The sequence below is a fragment of the Pristis pectinata genome, chromosome 25 (genome assembly GCF_009764475.1).
Source record: "Pristis pectinata isolate sPriPec2 chromosome 25, sPriPec2.1.pri, whole genome shotgun sequence".
NCBI classification, from domain to species: domain Eukaryota; kingdom Metazoa; phylum Chordata; class Chondrichthyes; order Rhinopristiformes; family Pristidae; genus Pristis; species Pristis pectinata.
The window spans coordinates 11,083,953-11,106,842 of record NC_067429.1 but is presented as its reverse complement, the minus strand read 5'-3'; the positions used below and the strand labels follow the sequence as shown (position 1 = coordinate 11,106,842).

Below are 22,890 nucleotides of genomic sequence, written 5' to 3'. Positions count from 1 at the left end.
AGGGATGTCAAAGGTGCTATAAGAATGCAAGTCATTTTAATCTAACCAGACTAACAACAAATATAAATTATGTATAATTTCTCCCACCATCGATTTCACACAAAACCATCCATCTTTGATGCATGAAGTGTTAAATTCGTGAGGATCAACACTGCAAAATGCTAAATAAAATGTCTGACTTTGAGCCAGAAATTTATGGCCAAATTTCCTGTGGCAATTAATGATAAGACCCTGCCCTTGGAGTGTGTTTATTTATAACAATTGTACTTTCTACCTTAAAAGGATGAGCAATTTATACTCAGTGATGTTGTAGCAACAGAATAATGCATGATGGTTTTGTCTTGCTTTGTAGAAATTTACATCACAGAAGGTCATATCATGCCCATGCAGTGCAATGGTTGATCATCCAATTTCCTGCACCCAGTCTTACTCAGAGTGACTCACAAGTTGCTGGAAGTTCTATCTAAAAAAGGACACTTAATGGCCTCATTGACTCAATGAAAGATGGCAGGCACGGTAGTGTAGCAGTTAGCGTAACACTATTACAGCGCCAGCGACCTGGGTTCAATTCCGGCCACTGTCTGTAAGGAGTTTGTACATTCTCCCTGTGTCTGCGTGAGTTTCCTCTGGGTGCGCCGGTTTCCTCCCATGTTCCAAAGACGTACGGATTAGGAAGTCGTGGGCATGCTATGTTGGCGCTGGAAGCATGGCGACACTTGCGGGCTGCCCCCAGAACACTCTACACAAAGATGTATTTCACTGTGTGTTTCGATGTACACGTGACTAATAAAGGTATCTTATATTATCAATTGTTTTGAATTATAAAGACAAATTTCATATAAAATCTGAACAAATTTAAACAATAGCATTAACACACTTTACTGATTTGTATTTACTTCTCTGGTAATATGTCAACTACATGTCATACTCCACTAGCATCCAAACATGTTATAAAACTGCAGGTGATAAGGAGCATGTCATAAAACTACATGTTATAAACCTGCAGTTGGTGAGGAGTTCGCCGGGCAACAAATAATCTGGTTTCTGCGTCTCATCTGACCCTCTGTAATTGTAGTATATTCCTGCACCAACTGTTGATGGGATGGCACAGAGGCACAGCTGGAAGAGCTGCAGCCTCACAACTCCAGTGACCAGGTTCAACCCTGACCTCTGGTGCTGTCTGTGTGGAGTTTGCTTTTCCTTCCTGTGACCATTTCCTTCAGGTACTCCGATTTCCTCCTACAGCCCAAGGACATGCTGGTTGGAACATTTCTTGACTGCTGTAAGTTGCCCTTAGCATGCAGCTGAGTGGTAGAATCTAGAGAGGAGTGATGGGAATGTGGGGAGAATGAAATGGGTTAGGGTAGGGCTTGTGTAAAAATGGGTGATTGGTGGTCGGCATAGACTCAGTGGGCCGAAGGGCCTGTGTCTGTGCTGCATTTCTCTACAACTTCATTCCAAAGCTCCAAGCTTATCAATGTACAAAGTAGAGGGAGTGAAAGAAAGTGCATTCATTCTAAAGTGTGAGTTATTTAGTTGTTCTTCATGTTATAGGAAGAATTATAAAACTGGACAAAATATTTTAACTAAATATGGTTGGACAATAATTGCAGTTCACAATTGCCTTTCACTGCTTAGAGAAGCCATTAACATTTTAAAATTTTAAATGTGATGACTTATTAGAATCTGCTGGATCAAGGGGTAACTTGGTGCCAAGGGATGTACTGCTAAACATTTCAGTGGGCACTATTCATTCTGGCTGAGATGCTGTTACATCTGAAGGTTTAATGTTGGGAAGAAATATGGTTGTTCAACTGTCCCTTTAATTGTTAAAGGAAATTGATCCTTGACAGATGTTTCTCCACCTCTGAGGCTTCTACTGCAGCTGTGCCAGTTACGGTTATTTTTGATTGTTTCTTCATAAACAACAGGATGATCATGTAGTCCCAGACCACTGGTCCAGGGGACCATAATGGGCTCATGCTATCTTGAGATTTCTTCCTTAAGCATGACATCACCAGAACTTCCTCCAAGACTGCCATGTCTCCACCTCCACCATCCAAACCATGCTGCACAATGGAACTTTGAGCACTGTTTGACGGGAATAAATGCATCAGGTATCATTGAAGGGCAAATCCAGTATCTGTTCACAGGATCAGAGACCTCTCCAAGAGCAATATGCACTGGATGTCCAAACCTGGCCACTAATGATACCTTTAAGGTAAAACTCTGGTAATTCACTATCCAACTACTCGGAAATCCCGGTGGTTCAACATCTGGCTCACTGGGTGATGTTTGCCAATCACTGGGACCATGATTCCCACACTCCCACTCACCGAAGTCCCTCTTCCCTGATTCCCATTCCATTCTCAGGAGCCCCAGCTCCCTCACTCCATTTCCACTCATTGGGTTCCTGCACTCGCTTCCCACTCACCGGGACTCTGGTTCCCCCACTCTCTTTCCACTTACTGGGGCTCCAGTTCATGCACTCCCTTTCAACTTACCTGTTTCACCAGAAAATCTATTATAATACTGTGCAACATCTTAAAAACAGTGAATTAAATGTGTTGGGCTGTTAATAGAAATAACATCCAATAGTCTTTAAGATCTGTCAGTCCGGCACCAATAAAGTTCTGAGCATGCCAGATTATCAGATTTTTACTGTACTACAAAGATTGGGAATTCCATATGAATAAATTAAAACCTACCTGAAGAGTATCACTAAACTGGGGTTAATTAATGTTAGAAATACCCACAGTTTCATTCATAAAGGTAACTCTTCTCTCCAAGCTTTTGAATGTTAAACAGAGGATCAAGAGTATTCTATCCAAACCCTTGAGTATGTTCTGTAGTAGTCTTTTCATTAAACTATCGAAGTATTATCTCACGCTTGAAAATTTCTAGATAACCAAACATCCAAAGCTTTTTAGGGAGAGACTCCCAGGGCAGACACAGTAGTGTAGCGGTTAGCATAACGCTATTACAGCGCCAGCGACCTGGTTTCATTTCTGGCCGCTGTCTGTAAGGAGTTTTTACGTTCTCCCCGTGACCGTATGGGTTTCCTGTGGGTGCTCTGGTTTCCTCCCACATTCCAAAGACGTACAGGTAAGGAAGTTGTGGGCATGCTATGTTGACGCCAGAAGCGTAGCGACACTTGCGGGCTGTCTCCAGAACACTCTACGCAAAAGATTCATTTCACTGTGTGTTTTGATGTACATGTGACTAATTAAAAAGTCTTATCTTATTCCATTACTCTTTCTGTTACAATGTGGTTTTCTAATTTCACACTAGAATGGTCTAACTTTAGTTTGGAGGTTATGCAAACTTGAAACTTGGAACATAAAATGACACTTATGTAGCATTGCAAACGTTGTATCAAAGGTCCTTACCTTGTTCAGTGTCGATGCATTGTGTGATATTTTGCTTCATGTCACTCATGTGATAGATTACTTTTATGCCTTTGCTGTGATGCTGTTTTGGATGTGCCGTAGTTTAGCTTAGGTTAGAGCAAGGCTGAAGAGACCGTCAAGAGCTAACTTCCAGCTCCTGACATTGTTCACAGGAAATTGATTGGTACAGTAATTTGGAAACATCAAAGAATTGTATCACATAACGCATAATGTATTTTTTCTGTTCCTGAGGTGGAATTGTATGCAATCTGACCCATTCCTTTAATTTCATATTGTTGTAATAACTCAACATCAACATTTCCTGAAATTCAGCACCTCTTGCACCCACAAAGTGTGCATTAAGGTAAGGTATCTTGATTAGTCACATGTACATGGAACCGCACAGTGAAATGCATCTTTTGCGTAGGGTGTTCTGGGGGCAGCCCGCAAGTGTCGCCACGCTTCCGGCGTCAACATAGCACGCCCACAACTTCCTAACCTGTACAGCTTTGGAATCTGGGAGGAAACCAAGCACCCGGAGAAAACCCGTGCAGACACATGGGGAGAACACACAAACTTCTTACAGACAGCGGCCAGAATTGAACCCGGGTCGTTGGCGCTGTAATAGCATTACGCTAACCGCTACACTACCGTGCCTGCTGAAATTGAATTTCAGAAGCAGAACACGATGTAAGGCTGTTAACATACTGCATGCTTAGCTCTTGTAACTGAGGTCAAATTATTCTTCCCAACTATTTACTTCTGTTGATCAAAAGAACTGCAGATGTTGGAAATTTGAAATAAAAACAAAAATTGCTGGAAAAATTCAGCAGGTCAGGCAGCATCTGTCATGGGTGGTTGAGGGAGGACATCAGCTGGAGGAACTTTGAGCCCCAAAATGGCAGTGCTGGTGTTAAATGAGTTTTACATGCTGATTGACATTATAGTTGACTTCCCTTGGGCTTTCACAGCACACCAAGTGTGTGTGCAACCCCAGGCACCATTTGGGACTGCCGAAGGCTCTCTTAAAGGAAGGGGTGTCCAGTTTTGACCTCAAAGTCTTCTGCTTCTCTCATCCTTCCTCAGAAGGAAAGAGGTTTCCAGCGGGTTATCTGCTGAAACGGTAACAAATAAATTCACGTCATGACAGTGCTGTACAAAATGGAGAGCACACCAGCAACAATGGCAGGCAGTCCACTGGGCATCAACATCGTACACAATACCTACTGGTTCTGCTCACGGATACAACATTTGTGTTCACTATTTTGCATGCGGTTTGAATTAAATGGGTGAGCGATTCCCAAGATCCAGTAGTTTTTATCTTTGCTCCTGCACTCTCTCCTCTCTGGGCTCTACCCCCTCGGTTTGGTGAGGGGTATTATACCTCTCTCTGGGTGGGAGAAACTCTGAATCACAGATAGAATCAGAATCCGATTTATTATCTCTCACTTACTGTATATGATGTGAAATTTATTGTTTTGCAACAGCAGTACAGTGCAAAGACATAAAAATTATTATAAATTATGAAAATAAATAGTGTAAAAAAAAGAAGTAACAAGATAGGTTACAGCATCCAAGCTATGCAGCAGGACAGCACAGTGGCACAGCTAATAGTTCAAGTTCAAGTTATACTTTATTGTCTTTCACCCATATGCTATAAAAACACATGGAGGAACGAAATGTCGTTTCCCCCAGACTCACACAACAGAGCTAATAGAACTGCTGCCTCACAGTTCCAGCGACCCAGAATCAACCCTAATCTTGGGTGTGTCTGTGTGGAGTTTGCACGTTCACTCCGTGACCACGTGGGTTTGCCCCAGTTGCTACATTTTCCTCCCACACCCCAAAAATGTGCAGTTTGAAGGTTAATTGGCCGCTGTAAATAGTAGGGGAGAACCTAGGGGGGAATTGATGGGAATGTGGGCAGAATAGATGGGCTACGGTAGGATGGCAGCTTGATGGTCAATGCAGACTCGGAGAGGTCAAAGCGTCTGTTTCCATGGTGTATCTCTGTGGGTCTCTGACTCTATGGCTGTAAACAAGAGCCATCCAGCTCATCCCACTTCCCACAGCCCTGTAGATAACTTCCTTCTGAGTACTTACCCAGGAATGAGTCTGCCTTCACTGCCCCCAGCACTGCACTCCAGACCCTATCCGTTCAGTGTCTTAGAAGCATTTCCTTATGCTTCCTTCATAGGCCTGACGTATACCTTACCTAAATATCTTTGTGAGAGGTCGTCCCAGCTGAGTTTCAGGTCTTCATATCTACAATGAAGGTATTAGCAACTAATATGATCAGCTTCATTCCCTCCATAGTTCTATTTTGGGAATGGGGGTGGGTTGTTTGTAAGTTGTGGGGAGGGTTCAAGGAATCCTACAGGGAAGTAGATTTTATTGTGCAAGAATAAGGCAAGCACTCCTGATAGTAGTTTATAAAATTATAAGAGGCACAGATAGAGTAGACAGTCGGTATCTTTTTCCCAGGGTCGAAATGTCTAATACTGGAGGATGTGCATTTAAGGTGAGAGGGGGAAAGTTCAAAGGAGCTGTGTGGGGCAAGTATTTTACACAGAGAGCTGCAGGTGCCTGGAATGCACAGATACGATAGAGGGGTTTGAGAGGCCCTGCAGAGAATGGAGGCATATGGACCAGAAGGCCTTAGATGTCATTAGCTTAATTAGTTCGGCACAACATTGCGGGCCAAAGGGCCTGTTCCTGTGCTGTATGTTCTATGTCCTATGTTCTATTTCACTGTCTCAGCAGAATAAAGGAATAGGGATAAGTGGTGTTCAGCATTCAACTGTAGCTTGTCTTCAGAGCTTCCTTCAACGTGCACTTACACCTCAGTTATTGCGCAAGAGTGGGTTTTTGGCTTGTTGGTCAGGTTTTCTTCAATTCATTCCAATAGCTAGGTAGGGCTTCAATGGACCATCTGTCTCCTAAAAAACTCTAAATAAGGATCACACCTACTCCAATTCTTGAACATCTATGATGTAAAGTTCACTGCATTTGGTCAAGAATAACAGAGCACTTATTTCATCTAAGATTTTCACTCAGATTCTAGATCAAACTTCCCTACATATTTAATTTTATTTTGTAAAGGGCGTAGTTATCCTTAAAAAAAAACTTGTTTCTATTTGGAGATTTCCAAAGAGGACTTAAATATATTTTTGGTTAATATTATTCTTTCCTGATTTCTTCCCACAAGGGTGGTGATTCATGTCAGACCAACGTCAATGTCAGGCCAGTGGGTGTAAGCGAGTCCCTCACCCACCTGCTGCTCCTCACAATGAGGTTTCCACTATCAATGTTAACAGACTGTTTGATTGGAGGAATGATGCCACTGGCAAGCCCAATGTTGTTCTCCTCTCAGGCCCATTGCTGCTTGTCATCAATGATTTGGATGAGAATGTACAAGGCATGGTTAGTAAGTTTGCAGATGACACTAAAATAGGTGGTGTCGTTGACATTGAAGATGGTTATCAGGGTTTACAGAGAGACGTTGATCAGCTGGGTAAGTGCGCCAAGGAATGGCAAATGGAGTTTTAATTCAGATAAGTGCGAGGTGTTACATTTTGGGAAGACAAATAAGGGTAGGATTTCACAGTGAACAGTAGAATCCTGGGGAGTGTCGTAGAACAGAGGGACCTAGAAGTACAAGTACATGTTCCCTGAAAGTGGCATCATCTGCGCACAGTGAAATGTGCACAGTCTGTTTCCCAGGAACAAGGGAGTGTAAATTTAAGGTGAGAGGGGAGAGATTTAATAGGAACCTGAGGGGCAACTTCTTCACCCAGAGAGTGGTCAGTGTTTGGAATGAGCTGCCAGAGGAAGTGGAAGTTCCTTCCCTCCCACAAATGCTGCTCAACCTGCTGAGTTCCTCCAGCAGATTATTTGTTGCTGGACATGACAAACTAATTTAGTGCACATAATTTACATCCTCCACTCACTGCACTTCTCTAGAGAAGACACCCCAGTTTTATTGGGGGAAGCTGCTACAGTCTCTCTTTCCCATACTCTGTAAGTTTACTGTTTTCTAGGTGCATTGACTTTGTTTGCTCTGCAGCAAACTGACTTATGTGAGTCATCTAGCACACCCCACCTCCACCCTCATTAAATTTGGGATTACTGTGTAACTATCCCAGTCCCTTGGGGCATAGAGAACTTGTATTGATGACTCCGCATAATGCCAAACACTACATTCAGTCACCGCAAATGAAAGCTTTTATTTAATTAGCTTCAAGAGGATACAGACCCATGTTTATGGCGCTGGTGCAGTTTTTGTTATGCTCCAGTACTATTAAAGTAACACCTGTATAGCAAAGACAAAATGAGGAAAATAAAGTGTAACAGGGTGTTCAATAGAGTTTCTGGTTAAAAATAATAATTGCAAAGTAAAGGAAACTTCAAGCATGGGTTCACAAGTTAAAATGCAAATCTTTTCAAAGCATACAATGAGGCAGTGAATGTTAGTTTTCACCTCAGTACTATAAACAGCCAGGCAGACCCACATCCAGAGCTGGTAAGCCAGCAAGTATGTACAGTGAATGTCACATAGAGAAGCTCTTTCATTTCAGAGGAATGTTATGATTCTTGTATAAAAGAAAATAAATTGACCAGCTCTCATCTTTCAGCCTCCTGTCAGGCATCCTCTCCCAGTCTGCTGCGCGTGGCTGGGGAGAACGGAGGTAGTAACGGAGGCAGGAAAGATGAATAACTCTATTTAAGTTCCTGTGTTTTGAAGGTGCTGCCTTGCATGTTAATGCAGACAGGAAAAAGGAGAAGGATTCTCGGGATGTGATTGATGCAGTTGAGCCCCTCGTTCTGGAGGATTCTGTGCTTTGCCTGCTCTGCAGTTTACCCTGAGCCACTGCCGAAGACAGAGTGTGAGCCTGCATTACCCTGTGAAGGCAGATATTTGAACTTCACTCACTTATGTTCCCTCCCCTCTAATTCTCATGCTGATTTTTCTCTTTTGTCTGCGGGACCTTTGGTGGGAAAGGCCATATGGCTGTTAATTCTCATCTCCCCTTGTGATTGGGTTAAATGAAACCAGTAGCTGCAGAGGACATTCAGCTACCCTAGAGGCACAAGAACACTGGAGCACTGAGTTTTAAGGTGTAACTGTAGCATTTGGAATTAAGTTGCCCGGGAGAGATATTCTGTTCAAGGAGGTCTTTGTTTTGGCTGATTTCCCAACATTTGAACTAACAGCTGGCCTCCAACAACTTCATCTTGTGGGAGAATGCTTCTTGGTGAGTAAGAAAAGGAAGGGGAACTTTAAACACAGGGGATGGTGGAATTTCTTTTTCATCTGGCAGAGCTATAGCATTGCTCAGCTCGTGATTGCACAGAGATAGCGACACGGCAGAAAAGTCGAGAAGCCTTTTCAAGTGCTAGCAAGGCTGAAGCTGGATTTAATCTTAGTTTGCCGCTATGATGCAGTGTTGTCATAATACCTCTTGAGTGAATTTTAACCAGTCTTATTTTATGGCACTTCTTTTCATCATTGCTCGACATCACAAAAATATTTAATAGTGGCTGAAAGAGGCAAGCACTTGCTATCAAGATTTTACCAGCTAGATAACTGGGAGCAGGCTTTATTGTTGATCTGCTTAATAAGGCATAAAATGTTTGATAAACATGTAAAGAAGATATTCAGTTACCTCTGAATTCTGTTGTGCTCTGTAAATGAGTAGCTAAGGTAATTGCCTGGTTTATTAAGGACCCTGTTCCAAGAGGAAAGTCTTTTGATCTGAAAGTAAGATGTTGTCTGTTGGCAGCTTTGAGAAACCTGTGAATGGGCAATGTGACCTCATGCACCAAAGTCCGCTTGTGTTAAGATGAGCATCAGTGGCTGATGTTACCTGCTGTTCTCTGTGCTACAAAATCAAGCAGATTTAATTAAAGGTGAACTTAACATACTTTTTTTATTTTGAATTATGCAAGTTGTTGGCCAGAAAAAAGGCAGGTACAGCCCTTTAACTCTTAAAGGTTATGAAACAGAACACTAGATCAGATTATGTGTAAATGCATATCAGTGGAAAAATACTTCTCTTCAACAAACAATTGATAAGTAATGTATAAAGCATGCAAGTAAAACTACGTGATATTTGATTTTTATTAACAAAAATGTATGAAATCAATCTGCCAGTGAGTGGCTCACAGCTCATTTTCACCATTAAGGAACCTTTGATTAACATCCAACCAGGATATTAGGCCTCTGATGGTAATCTCGAGTCATGTTGCTGCAAGGCAACTGGTGCCTTTTATTCAATAAGGTAGAATTACCTGAGTGTGACAACATGCTTTCAAAGATGTATTCAGCATTGCTTGAAAATATTCCATGTGACTTTTCTTTCTAAATCAGTAAGATAACATGAGGATTAGCCTCAATCAAGGAACAAACCACCCACCCACACATCCTCCCCCCCCCCCCACCCCACCCACACACTTCCTACTATCACTGTGGTAGGTGCAGCATTCAATTAAAGCAAGGGCAGTGCTCATGAAGTGACCAACTCTTGTCAGATGTATTCCTGGAGGTTTCATCATATGACCTCCTTGGTTACCTTGGTTACTCTGCCCCTCCTTCATGTCGTAGTTTGCCTGACATGTCCCATTCTCTCCACTGCTAATTGGAAAGAACACAGAATCTTAACCACTCAACTTGATAACACACGAGTATCGGTCTTCCTCCTTCAACTAGGATTCAGAGAAATAAACTTTAAACGGGCATGCTTTCTTTTAATGCTGCTATGATTTTTGCTTTTCTCCTGGGTTCCTTGTAGTAAATATTCTGCAAATTAATCTCTCATTCATTAGACTTTTTCCTGGGATGAACATACAACAAGCTGGAGGAACTCAGCGAGTCAGGTAGCATCCGTGGAGGGAAGTGGACAGTCAATGTTTCAGATCGAGACCCCGTCCATTTCCCTTTGTAGATGCTGCCTGACCTGCTGAGTTCGTCAAGCTTTTTGTGTGTTGCTCCAGATTCCAGCATCTGCAGTCTCTTGTGTCTCCATTATTCCTGAGATGGTTGGTTTTTCATATGAGGAGGGATTAAGCAATTTAGTCCTGTAATTCCTTGAGATTAGGAGAATTGATCTAATTGAAAAATAGAAAATTCTTAATGAGCTTGACATGGTAGATGTGTGGTTGATGCTTCCCCTGGCTGGGGTATCTGGAACTAGGGGTCACAGTCTCAGAATAAGAGGTCGACTACTCGCAATAGAGATGAGAAGAAATTTCTTCAGCAAAGGGTAGTAAATCTTTGAAATTCTCCTTCCAAAGGGTTGCGGAGGCTCGGTCTCTGAGTATATTCAGAAATTGGGAGGTGTTTGGATATTGAAGGATATGGAGTTCATGCAGCAAACTTCACGCTGAGGTAAAAGATCAGCCTTGATCTTATTGAATGATGGTGTAGGGAGAAGGGTTCAACGGCCTAACCCTGTATCTGTTTCTTATGCCCTTAAGCTCCAGCGGACTGCTGATTCCAAGTACTGCATTGCTGGAGGTGCTGTCTTTATGAATGCAGTGTGAAGTGAGGTCCAATCCCTGCACTGATCCGGGGATCACTTGATGAGGTCTGCCTGCCATGTGTACTGTCAGCAGGAGCCTCTGGATGTGATGCTGTGCAAAGAAACAGCAACTCCTCAGCTACCACCATGGCCTAACACTGGCTGCTGAGTTGGCACAACTCTAGTCCATGGAAGCCAGTAGACTGATTGCACCAATGACTGTGGTGATGCCAGGAGAAATGGTTCTTTTTCTACAGGGAAACCTAGTGAAAGGAGTTGGTACCATTGAATAGCCAGGGAGCATTTACCAAAGATGTCCCTGGTGTGTTGGCTGCTGCCATCGGTCATCTTGTTGGAGATGGTTATGGAGGTTTCTACATTTCTACAAGTCTATTCATCACAAGTATGTGGATGTGGGCAGTGGAATCCTCCACAGTCAATTCAGGGGCTGCAAGTTAGCAGTCTCACCTCATTCTTGCAAACCCTTGTGTTCAGCATCCATTGTTCACTTAGAATCAGGACCTATGGGGCGTGGATCCCAGATCTGCAGATGAATGTAAGCTATTCCTTCCGGCAATTATTGTTCCTTGCCGTCAGCTGCTCCTGCACAGCTGTCCACCATGATTACTACTACCACAGTTATTCCAACTTATTCCCACTCCTACATAGGGCAGATTGTTAGGAGCCAAGATTCACAAGAATAGGCCTGTTGAAACTGAATACTGTGAGGCGGCTTATGTTTCTGGGTGTACTTTACAGGGAGGAGGCTGTCTTACTCTCTCTGATGCAGATTATAGATGCAGGTTGCAGGGTAATGAGTTACTTGGTGCTTTGTTTGAATTTATAATTTTCTCACAATGGGTGACATGTTGTTCAGAAGGAAAATACTGAATCCTTATCTGCTTTAGGCTCTCTAATCAGCACAATCATGAGGTCCCTGAAGGGAGATATTGTCTAGATCCAGGTGGGGCAGTTCAGCATTGATGGATGACCCTTCTCTTTCTGGTATTTCCTTGCTGCTGTCATAAACACTGCTCTCCATCCAACAGGTAAATCTTTAAAAGTGGACAGGAGAAAACATAGTCATGTCTCACGGTGCAACTCTCATGGGTGTGTTTGCACGCATGCACATTACAAAAATGTATTGTGGTGGAAGAGATTGATTCGTGTAAACCCTTTCAAAGGTATGGTTGAAGGAGCTCCTGGAAGTAGGGCAGAGTTATCTGAGACAGTACGGTGGAAGAGTCTGAATGCAAGAATGGATTTGAACCATGCATAAATCAGACTGTTAAATAAAGTAGATAATAAAGTACCTTGGCTGACTTAGTGAGGTGTGTAAACTGTCTGACCAATATTCAGTCCACAATCTGTTCAGCACTGGCCTGCAGTGTTCTCTTTTTTGTGTGTATTCAGTACTTGTTCCCCTGTGTGGCTGAAGGTCCAGGACAACAAAGCAGCTCAATGCTAGTGTACCTGCTATCCCTGGAACGTAATAGAATCTGAGGGCTGGTGTTCCTCTGGGAGTTAACATTTTGTTCAACAAGGAAGTCTCATGCAGTTTGACCATCAAAGAGTTAAGGTGATGAAAATAAGGTTTAAGATCTACAACTTGACTAGATCTTCCATCTCTCCCTCCTTTCTCTCACCACCTTCCCCTACTTTAAACAACAAGCTTACAACTGGAGGCTCTACTCATGTTCCAAGTGCTCTCATTTTATTATAAAGGGATTGGCCTTAGTAGTGGCCTTTGATTGGCCTTGGTCACCAATCAAAATTCATCCATTCATGTTGTTTGATTACAGCTTCAAGCCCACTTACTGTTTTGTGAACCCATAAATTGCCTCTTGTCTCTCTAGGTGAATTGGATCTTTTAGTATGAATGAATGTATTCGAGTTTTGTTGGCTAAGCTTTAGTGGTCACATGGTATTTGTATTTAAGAGATTAATTGGACACAGCAAAAAATCCACACGAAAGTCCATTGCAGAAGTTCAAATGAGAAAACTTGTGGGGGACAAATTATCTTTATACTGCCATGGGCTCTTTCATTCTTATTTTCTTACTGAGGCTCAGGGATATGAAAGTAAAATTGGGAGACAAGCTCAGAAAGATGTCAACCCAACTGATTCACATTCAAATTCTCTCAATACTGAGGAAGGGAGAGAGACATCTAGTTAGGGATTGGAGGGAAGTGGAACTGAATCCTTGAACATGAAAATTCATCCAAGCAAGGCAGGTCAAATCCTGATCTTGTTGGGATGGAGCTGATATCTAGATTTTCCTGGTTTTGTTCAGAAAGCAACAGAAGGAGGGAAAGATGTCTGGCACTTTAAGAATGTTTACCTCTTAATTTCATCCCTATAATTAACTTAAATTTAGATCTCTGGTGGCTATTCCAGGCAGGCTGGGAGGAACCATTCCATATTTTCTGACTACAGCAGAGTTGAAAAATTCATTACTGCGTGATGAGGATTAAATGTAGCCTTGCTGAAAATAAAAACAGATTTAAGCTCTTCCTCCTGCAAGTGATTCATGTCGATTTACCGTGAAGCTGGGTCTTCCTTTAAGCAACTACTAGATCTTGCAATTTGCTGAATGAACAGATAATCTCAAGCAGTATTTAGAAATGCTTAGATGTGATCTAAAGTACAGTTAGTCCTCTGCAGAGACAGTCCAGAAAAATTAGTGGTCCACTGTTTTCACCTTTCCGGCATCTAAGACTTGTTCTTTCTGCTCCATTTCCGGCAGTGTAAGGTTGAATTTCCCAGCTTTTATTTGGTACCGTGAAGTCCACAAGGTTGTTTTTGAAGAAAAATACGTGTGATAGATGTTGGAGGAAAACAGTTTCCCTGCCTCCCTGAGAAAATGGATGCACTTTAGCCTGTGCAAAAGAAGGTGAGAGTTGTGACATGCACTTGCCATGTTTAATGTCATTCTTCACAAATCTATGCAATGGCATGATGTCATTTTTCAGGAATGTACAGTGGAGTGGCAGATGTTTGATAGAAATCCATTGAATCAAGCACACAGCTTTCTTGCTTTGCAATATAGGGGGAAAAAATTCAATATCCATTTTTTTGCCTAGCTCACGAGGGTTAACACAAAAAGTAATCTTTAAAGATTGCCCATGACTGTGGAGTTGCTAATGTACTGTGAGTGCAATACATCAGCAATGTCAGAGCTGAGATCCTGTGATATTGTGTGTCACAGAGACATAAAATAAAGGCAGTAGCATGTGGTAGAGAGTTGTGTTCCTGAGATATCCGCAGCACTATACTCTCCTCCCGGTGTCTGTTAGTTTAGTGGTCAAATGTGACAAGCCACATGTAATGTGCTATTCATCTAACCATTTGAAGCATTTTCTAGCTGTGCACAATTGTGCCAGGCCAGGTTGATGACGGTTTCCGTATTATACCTGGTGGTGTCCTTTTCGACAGAGAAGGAAGGGGCATTATAATCAGACAATAGGGGCTGCGCCATCAGCATTACTGCACAGTCGTGACAGCATTTTATGCTATAAACAAATGCACCCACCTGTCTTAATTGTTATCATGAAGTGAAAAACACCCCATGTGGTGCTAGAGCCAAAGGAGAGGCCATTGAAACTCAGATTGTACCCTTCTGAATAAAGGTCTATGAAAGCAGAGGTGGTAGATTAATAAACAAAGCTCAAATAGAATACTGTAATCAAAAACAAAATTTCGTCAAAATCTCAGTGTATTGTCCATATTATTGACTATTTGTCATAGCTGATTGCAAAAGTTTACATCTGTTGTTTCTCTACTGTGAACAGAGTTCATTAGGCTCAGAATCAATCTAAATTCACTTAATGTTAATAGGACTATAGAGTGAACTAAGATATAGAGAGTGTGATTAGAATAATGTATTCTGCTTTCAGTTCAATAAAGTGAGAGTTGCTGCATTCAATTTTGGCAGCTGCTTGGCTGAAGTACAAATTTTGTCTAGGACAGATGGATTTTACTGGGAAATTAAAATTGATTTGAAATGTTCGTTTTTCTTTCCTGTGTATTGCCTCAGGATCCTGACACAATGGAAAAATCTAGCTCCTAAACATAATAGCTTAAGAGATAATGTGCCAGAAATAAGCCCTTGGATGCATGCATTAAATGCACAATGTAGTATATTTAGGGCTTGATTCTTCTAGTTATTATTCCAGGTTCAATTCAGGAATGCTTCTTTCGTTACTTATTAGTGTTCTACAAATCAGATATTTTTGGTTACTTAAAAAAACACTCAAGATGCATCAACTTTCAGTCTTTATTAAGACTGAAAAGCACTCAAGATGCATCATTGTACAGTCTTCATTGAGATTAAAATTAAAATCAATAATAATAACAAGCACAGACTGGTTCCAGCTTTATCTAAAATTACTTCTTTGTCCCCGATTTCCTTTTACGTAAACACAAACACCCTCATTTATTACCCCGCTCCTGCCTGTGCTTTTATTCTACCTCCCTTTATCGCCACAACCAGGCCACTGACCAGCACATCTCACAGACCGACAGGATTGGTCAGTGGTCTGAATGAGTATTTTGAAAGGTACATGCAACATTCTTAAAGCAAAATGAATGAAAACTCTGCATAGGGAATGTTTATGGCTTAGCACTGAGATTTCCTTTTGTCAGATAGAAACGATTTTCCAGGTGAGCCATCGGGGGTGCTTTTGTTCTGATTTTACTGGTTAAAACTGGAAAATTCAAGCAATAAATTGATGAAGCAGAATTTTGGAAACACGGTACAATGCACAGACACTACTGTACTGCTCATTTAGCATACATGGGTGAGAATGAATTTCTTTCCTAATGTGTTATTATTAGTTTCCCATTTTGATGATAAATGTAAGGATGTGAAGCTGGTGGGCGCTTAAATTGATCAAAGGCAAAGGGCTTGAAATCGTGGGATTTTCATGGACGTTAATTAGGGTCAAAATGTAAATTTTGCAGGGGTAAATCAAGCACCACAAGGGCACCTGACATACATCTGACGTCTTTCTTAGTGTCCTGGACAGCTGCCTTAAAGCAAGTATTAGACTCCTTGCAAATATTAACAAGGACTTGATGATATTTAATGGGCCCCTCAGCAAAATTTGTCAGCACTGAGCAAAGAGGTTAACTGTATTAGATTGAAAGCCTGTCATGGAACTCCTAATCAGAATATATTCCATGTTGATACACATTCAGAGTGTGAATGCAGGTCCTGGGATAAATTTGGATAATGTATTGCAGTTTGCAAATGGATCTGGCTTCCCAGCCACTTTTAAACTACTTTACTGACATGAAGGTCGTACATATTGACCAACCATTTTAACCAACATCAAATAAAGAACACAGTTCCATTTTAAATTAAATGTACTTATCAATTTTTTTGCAGCAGTCTAGCCAAAATTCTTTCTCTTGCATATTTTCATTTTGCTGTTTGAAATGTCTAAAATAACTGGTTCCACATCAATTCAGAGCATCAGAAATCTTATTGCCAAGCAGAGTGTTTGTCACAAATCGACATATATTTTGGGCAATTAACTGCTTTTGCATGGAAGAAGATGAATTAAGCTGATTATTCATGAGTTAATCTTTCATTACCTCAGAATCAGAAACAGATTTATTGTCACTGACTTAAATGACATGAAATTTGTTGTTTTGTGGCACCAGTACAGTACAAAGATATAAAATTACTTTAAATTACAAAAGGAAATAAATAGTGCAAAAAGCAGGAATAATGAGGTACTGTTCATGGGTTTAGGGACCGTTCAGAAATCTGATGGCGGAGGAGAAGAAGCTGTTTCTGAATCATTGAGTGTGGGTCTTCAGGCTCCTGTACCTCCTCCCCAATAGTAGTAATGAGAAGAAGGCATGTCCCGGATGGTGAGGGTCCTTAGTGATTGATGCCACCTTCTTGAGGCATCGCTTCTTGAAGATGTCCTTGATGGCGGGGAGGGTTGTGCCCGTGATGAAGCAGGCTGAGTCTACAACCCTCTGCAGCCTCCTGCGATCCTGTGCATTGGACCCTCCATACCAGGCTGTGATGCAACCAGTCAGAATGCTCTCCACCGTACAGCTACAGAAACTTGTAAGAGTCTTTGGTGATATACTGAATTTCCTCAAACTCCTGATGAATTAGAACTGTTGGCATGCCTTCTTCATGATTGCATCAATGTGTTGGGCCCAGGATAGATACTTCAAGATGTTGACACCCAGGAACTTGAAGCTGCTCGCCCTTTCCACCACTGACCCCTCATTGAGGACTGGTGCATGTTCTCCTGACTTTCCCTTCCTGAAGTCCACAATCAATTCCTTGGTCTTGCTGAAGTTGAGTGCGAGGTTGTTGTTGCAACACCACTCAACCAGCTGATCTGTCTCACTCCTGTACGCCTCCTTGTTGCCATCTGAGATTTTACCAACAATAGTGGTGTCATTGGCGAATTTTATAGATGGCATTTGAGCTGTGCTTAACCACGCAGACATGAGTACGTGAGTCATGACCTTAAAGACAGAAGCAATATTCTAAATTTTACAAATGCATGTACAGGTGGCATGCTGGTGCAGCAGATATTACTGCTGCCACACAACTGCAACAACTCATGATCAATCCTGATCTCAGGCTATCTGTGTAGAATTTGAACAATCTCCCCATGATCGTATGGGTTTCTCCAGGTGCTCAGGTTTCCACCCACGTTGTAAGGACATGCAGGTTGGTAAGTTATCTGGTTACCATAAGTTACCCCTCTTGCCAGCAGGAGAATTGGGTGAAGGTGATGGACTCTAGCAGCCTGGTCTCTGGCTGGTAGTCACAACAGCCATCATCTGCTTGACCACAGAGCCTGCTTGGGAGGATCAGGGAATTAACACAATGGAAAAATGGCCAGTTTCACATCTCAGTGGCCTATTCCTGCTCATAATTTGTCTGTCCATTTAAAGCATATTTGTATCGAGATATAATTAAAAAATAGTTTCTCTGGAGTCCTTGACATGACAAATTGATGAATAAATTATCATCAGTCAATTAAATGCTATACAATGGTTTCTATTACATTACTACGTTGTTTTAATTTTGAGTTTCATTCCTTTAATTAGGAGGCTGAACGTTGCTGGTCAACTGTGGTTTGATGATGTTGGTTAGGAATCGGTTTAACAGGTTAGGCCACAAGAAGTCTGTCATCAGCCACCGTCTTGGCATGGAAATGCTTCAGGGATCTGAAAATTGAGATTGTTTCTGCTTCTTTGTTCATACAAGGAAGCGGTGGGTTGTCAGCATGCAATGTCCAACAAACCGTTCTCCCAATGACTGTCAGGATCTTGAGATCGGCACATAGAATACTTCCCTCTTAGCCTACTTTCTTTGAATGAGATAAACAATATTATATTGGCTTTTGAGAGATCACAACTTTTCATCAGGTTGCACCATGGCATAGAGTGACAGATAAGCATGTGGACCTGTGCGGTTTGTTAAATTGTAAGTATCTGCTTGGCAGAACAACGTTTCCAGCATCCTGATAGTTCTATAGTACTTTGGCAGGAAGGATTCATTTAAGATGTATAGAATTGCTGGGTACTAAACAATGAAGGTCAAGTGGCTCCAATATAGGCATCAGCAAGAAACAGATCTGATCAGGATCAGATGGAACAGCATTAATCTGTGCCACGGTTAACAACAAGGAAATTTATTTCAACTCTGTTACATATCAGTTCAACAAGTTTTTTTTAAATTTTTCTAAATTTGATTTTTATTTACAGCGTGGTAACAGGCCCTTCCGGCCCAACGAGTCCGCGCCGCCCATTTTAAACCCCCAAATTAACCTACCCGTACGTCTTTAGAATGTGGGAGGAAACCGGAGCACCTGGAGGAAACCCACGCAGACATGGGAGAACGCACAAACTCCTTACAGACAGCGACGTGAATCGAACCCCGATCGCTGGCGCTGTAATAGCGTCGCGCTAACCGCTACGCTACCGTGCCATATAACAGGATATTGATAGAATGCAGAGCTGGGCTGAGAAGTGGCAGATGGAGTTCAACCTGGATAAGTGTGAAGTGATACACTTCAGGAGATCAAATTCAAAGGCAGAATACAAGGTTAATGGCAAGACTCTTAGCAGTGTGAAGAAACAGAGGGATCTTGGGGTCCATGTCCATAGATCCCTCAAGGTTGCCACACAGGTTGATAGAGTTGTTAAGAGGTGGATGGCATGTTGGCCTTCATTAGTCGGGGTATTGAGTTCAAGAGCCACGAGGTGATGCTGCAGCTTTATAGAACTCTGGTCAGACCACACTTGTGTTCAGTTCTGGTTGCCCCATTATAGAAAGGATGTGGAAGCTTTAGAGAGGGTGCAGAAGAGATTTACCAGGATGTTGCCTGGATTGGAGACCATGTCTTATGAGGATAGGTTGAGTGAGCTGGGGCTTTTCTCTTTGGAGAGAAGGAGGATGAGAGGTGAGTTGATAGAGGTGTTCAAGATGATAAGAGGCATAGATCGAGTGGACAGTCAGAGACTTTTTCCCAGTGCAACAATGGCTAACGCGAGAGGACATAATTTTAAGGTGATTGGAGGAAGGTATAAGGGGGATGTCAGGGGTAAGTTTTTTACACAGAGAGTGGTGGGTGCGTGGAACGCACTGCCTGCAGAGGTTGTAGGGATGGATACATTAGGGACATTTAAAAGACTCTTAGATAGACACATAAATGATAGAAAAATAGGGGGCTATGTGGGAGGGAAGGGTTAGATAGATCTTAGAGCAGGATGAAATGTCAGCACAACATTGTGGGCTGAAGGGCCTGTACTGGGCTGTAGTGTTCTATTAATGGAAATTTTCTTGGCAATGTGATCTTCAGCAATATTTACTGGGACATTTCACATAGCGGTGAGATGCTGGATGACAGTTAACCAAAGCGCCTTCACTGTATCCGTGACACAATTGTGAACAGAAATATATTTCCATGTAAAGGGTAACAATGTATAAAACTCATTGCATTATATGTAAAATTCTTAACTGTCAAAATGTATGATATCTAAGTATCATATTGATTTGGGAGCAGGAGCAGGTATCTCAGCTCCTCAAGCTGAGTGTAAGCTCAATTCCACATTCCCGTCTACCCACAGTAAACTTTCACCCTCTCAATTATCAAGTATCTACCTAACTCAGCCTCAAAAATATTTAAACATTCTGCTTCCACTACCCTTTGAGGAAGACAGTTCTTTGAGAGTAAACAAAATTCACCTCATATTATGACTCCTTATTTTTAATCAATGACTCCTAATTCTAAATTTCCCTCAGAGAGGGAACATACTCTCCACATCCACCTTGTCATGACCTCTTAGGATCTTACATGTTTCAATTAAGTCTCCTTTCATTCTTCTAAACTCCAGTGGATACAAGCCTAACTTGTCCAAGCATTCCAGGTATTGGTCTAGCAAACCTTCACTGAACTGCTTCCGACGCATTAATATCCTTCCTTAAATAATAAGATCAATACTGCACACAGTACTCAAGATGTGATTTCACCAATGCCCTAAATAACTGAAGCATAACCTCCCTTCTTTTGCATTCAATTCCCTGGCAATAAACAACAACATTTTGAAAATCAAAAAAAAAATCTGCAGATGCTGAAAAATCTGAAATAAAAATAGAAAATACTGGAAATACTCAGCAGGTCAGGCAGCATATGTGACCCTTCATCAAAACTGGGAAAGAGAGAGATACAAGTTGGTTTAAGTAGGAGAGGAGGAGGAAGGAAGGATGTGTAGAACAAAGGGAATTTCTGTAATTGGCAGTAGATACCACACATTAAGCTTCTTCTCAGTCCTGTTGAAAGGTCTCGACCTGAAACGTTGACAGTTTATTTCCCTCCACAGATGCTGCCTGACCTGCTGAGTTCCTCCAGCATTTTGTGTGTGTTGCTCCAGATTCCAGCATCTGCAGAATCTCTTGTATCTTCTTTTCTGTGTAATGTGTTAATGGTAAGGTGTTGGGACCTGTCCAGCAAGCTAAATTTACACAAGTAGGATAAGAAAAACAGATATAAAAACAGAACAATAACATCTTGTTAGCTTTCCTAATTACTTGCTTTACCTTTATAGTAGCCTTTTGCAAATCATGCACTAGCACTCCCAGATCCCCCATATCTCAGAGCTTTGCATTCTTTCACCACTGAGATTTTATTTTTTCTTTCATTCCTGCCAAAAATGTACAAGTTCATCTTTTCCAACATTATACAGGCCATCCCTGGTTTAAGAATGCCCAACTTATGGATGTTTGTTCCTACAAGCAGCAGAACTAGTTTTCTCTCTTCTCTCTTCCCTTTTAGTAATTGTTCTTTCTTATCAGTCTTGTGTGCATTTGATGCATGCCTTACAATACTGTGAAGCTATGGTTACCGTATCAAGGGATTTTTGTGTATTTTCCAACTTATGGACAAAATCGACTCTGTAAAAACAGAACACGTTCCTTACCCAGGGATGGCCTGCACTTCACTTGCTTCTTCATTTAACCTATCTGTATCCCTTTGTAATCTCTTTATGTCCTCTCCCTAACTTATTTTGCTATGTTTCATCAGCAAATTTAGCAATCGTACCTTTGGTGGCTTATATAAATTGAAAGAAGTCGAAGCCTTTAGTCCTAAATATAATTCTTACCAATAATACTCCAGGTTAATAGAGACAATAAAAATGTGAGAGTTCTGAACTCTCCTATGGAAAAAATATTTCACTTTAGACCCTAAATCCAACCAAATTCTTCTGCCTTGACATGTATTTTGATTGTGTTTTTTCATTTCATTACTATTTATTACATGGGTTGCTTAATTGTATTATGTTGGGACCATTAATTTTTACATAGATAAGCAGATTAAATGAACAAGTGAATTAAAGTGAATTGTATGATTTTCTAGAATCATCATATTTGTGTGCTTATTACAATTATCAACAAAATTTTCTCAGACATCAGAAACTAATTAAAAATACTTAAGCGACAGCAAGTTGGAGTTCATGCAATTAATTGTATCCACTTTAGTAGTTTGTATTCATAATTGGAATGAAATCAATACTTCTGTTCCATTTAGACAGCTTCTGATGCAGGTAGAATGAGAACTATTCACATTTTATTTCATATCCAACTGAATTGCTCACGAGCCATCATATGTGCAGGCATAGTCTGCCATTGCATGAGTTGTCTTTGTGTCCAGAGTGGATTAGGTATTGGAATTTACTGCTGCTATATCTGCTGTAGTTTTTTTTAATTTAGATTAATAATGCAATTTACATGTCTCATTTATACTCTATTATATTCTACTGCTGCATTATTACCTTGCATAATGTTTAAAGTTGTGTCACTTATACAGAAATCTCATTTTACATCTGTATATTTATTGGTTGCAAAATGTAATGTCTTCCATCTGTTGACAATATTTCACTCTTATCATCACACATTCACTAAACCTGCAATTCACTGAAAATTGTTCCATTGGTCGACGTTTTCTGCTTTGATTGAATATTGTTACACACTGTATGACTCTTGAGTATGCACATCATGAATGTGCCCTGAGTTGAGTGATTGAGCTACTTTTTGACTTTTCCTGGCAGTTAGCCTTGGCCACCAGGAGAGTGAGATAAAAATTCAGGTGATTTATCTATCATAACAGTTCAGGATTTGCTACAAAGCACCCATATCTAAATTTCTGGCATGCACTCCTGACAATGAGGCTATGGGCTAAGAGTGTGAAGTTTGAAATATCATTACCTTATCTTCAGTTTGAACAGCACAAGCTTGTTTGGACACTTACTAAGTGCAGAAACCTGGGAAGAATTTGAAAAGGGAGTAGACTTCCCAGTGCTTTGTCCAAAGTTGCATGTGGCAGCTTCAAGTTGATCTAATTAAATGGTTTCTTCTTTTTAAGATAAAAGCTTTGTAGATAAATGAATGAGCTTCGGGAGAGGCAGAAGGTGGGGTTGTTGTTAATGTTTCCAACCTG

At 41.2% G+C, this 22,890-nt stretch overlaps 1 protein-coding gene across 1 annotated transcript in view; it reads left to right on the top strand.

Moving 5' to 3' along the window:
* Nucleotides 1-8,565: 8,565 nt before the first annotated feature.
* Nucleotides 8,566-22,890, top strand: part of znf385c (zinc finger protein 385C) — a 157,835-nt gene continuing 143,510 nt past the window's right edge. Inside the window, exon 1 of the mRNA XM_052038724.1 lies at nt 8,566-8,644. Coding sequence (XP_051894684.1) covers nt 8,635-8,644 — 10 coding nt within the window. The 5' untranslated portion in view covers nt 8,566-8,634. The remainder of the gene's footprint in view (nt 8,645-22,890) is intronic.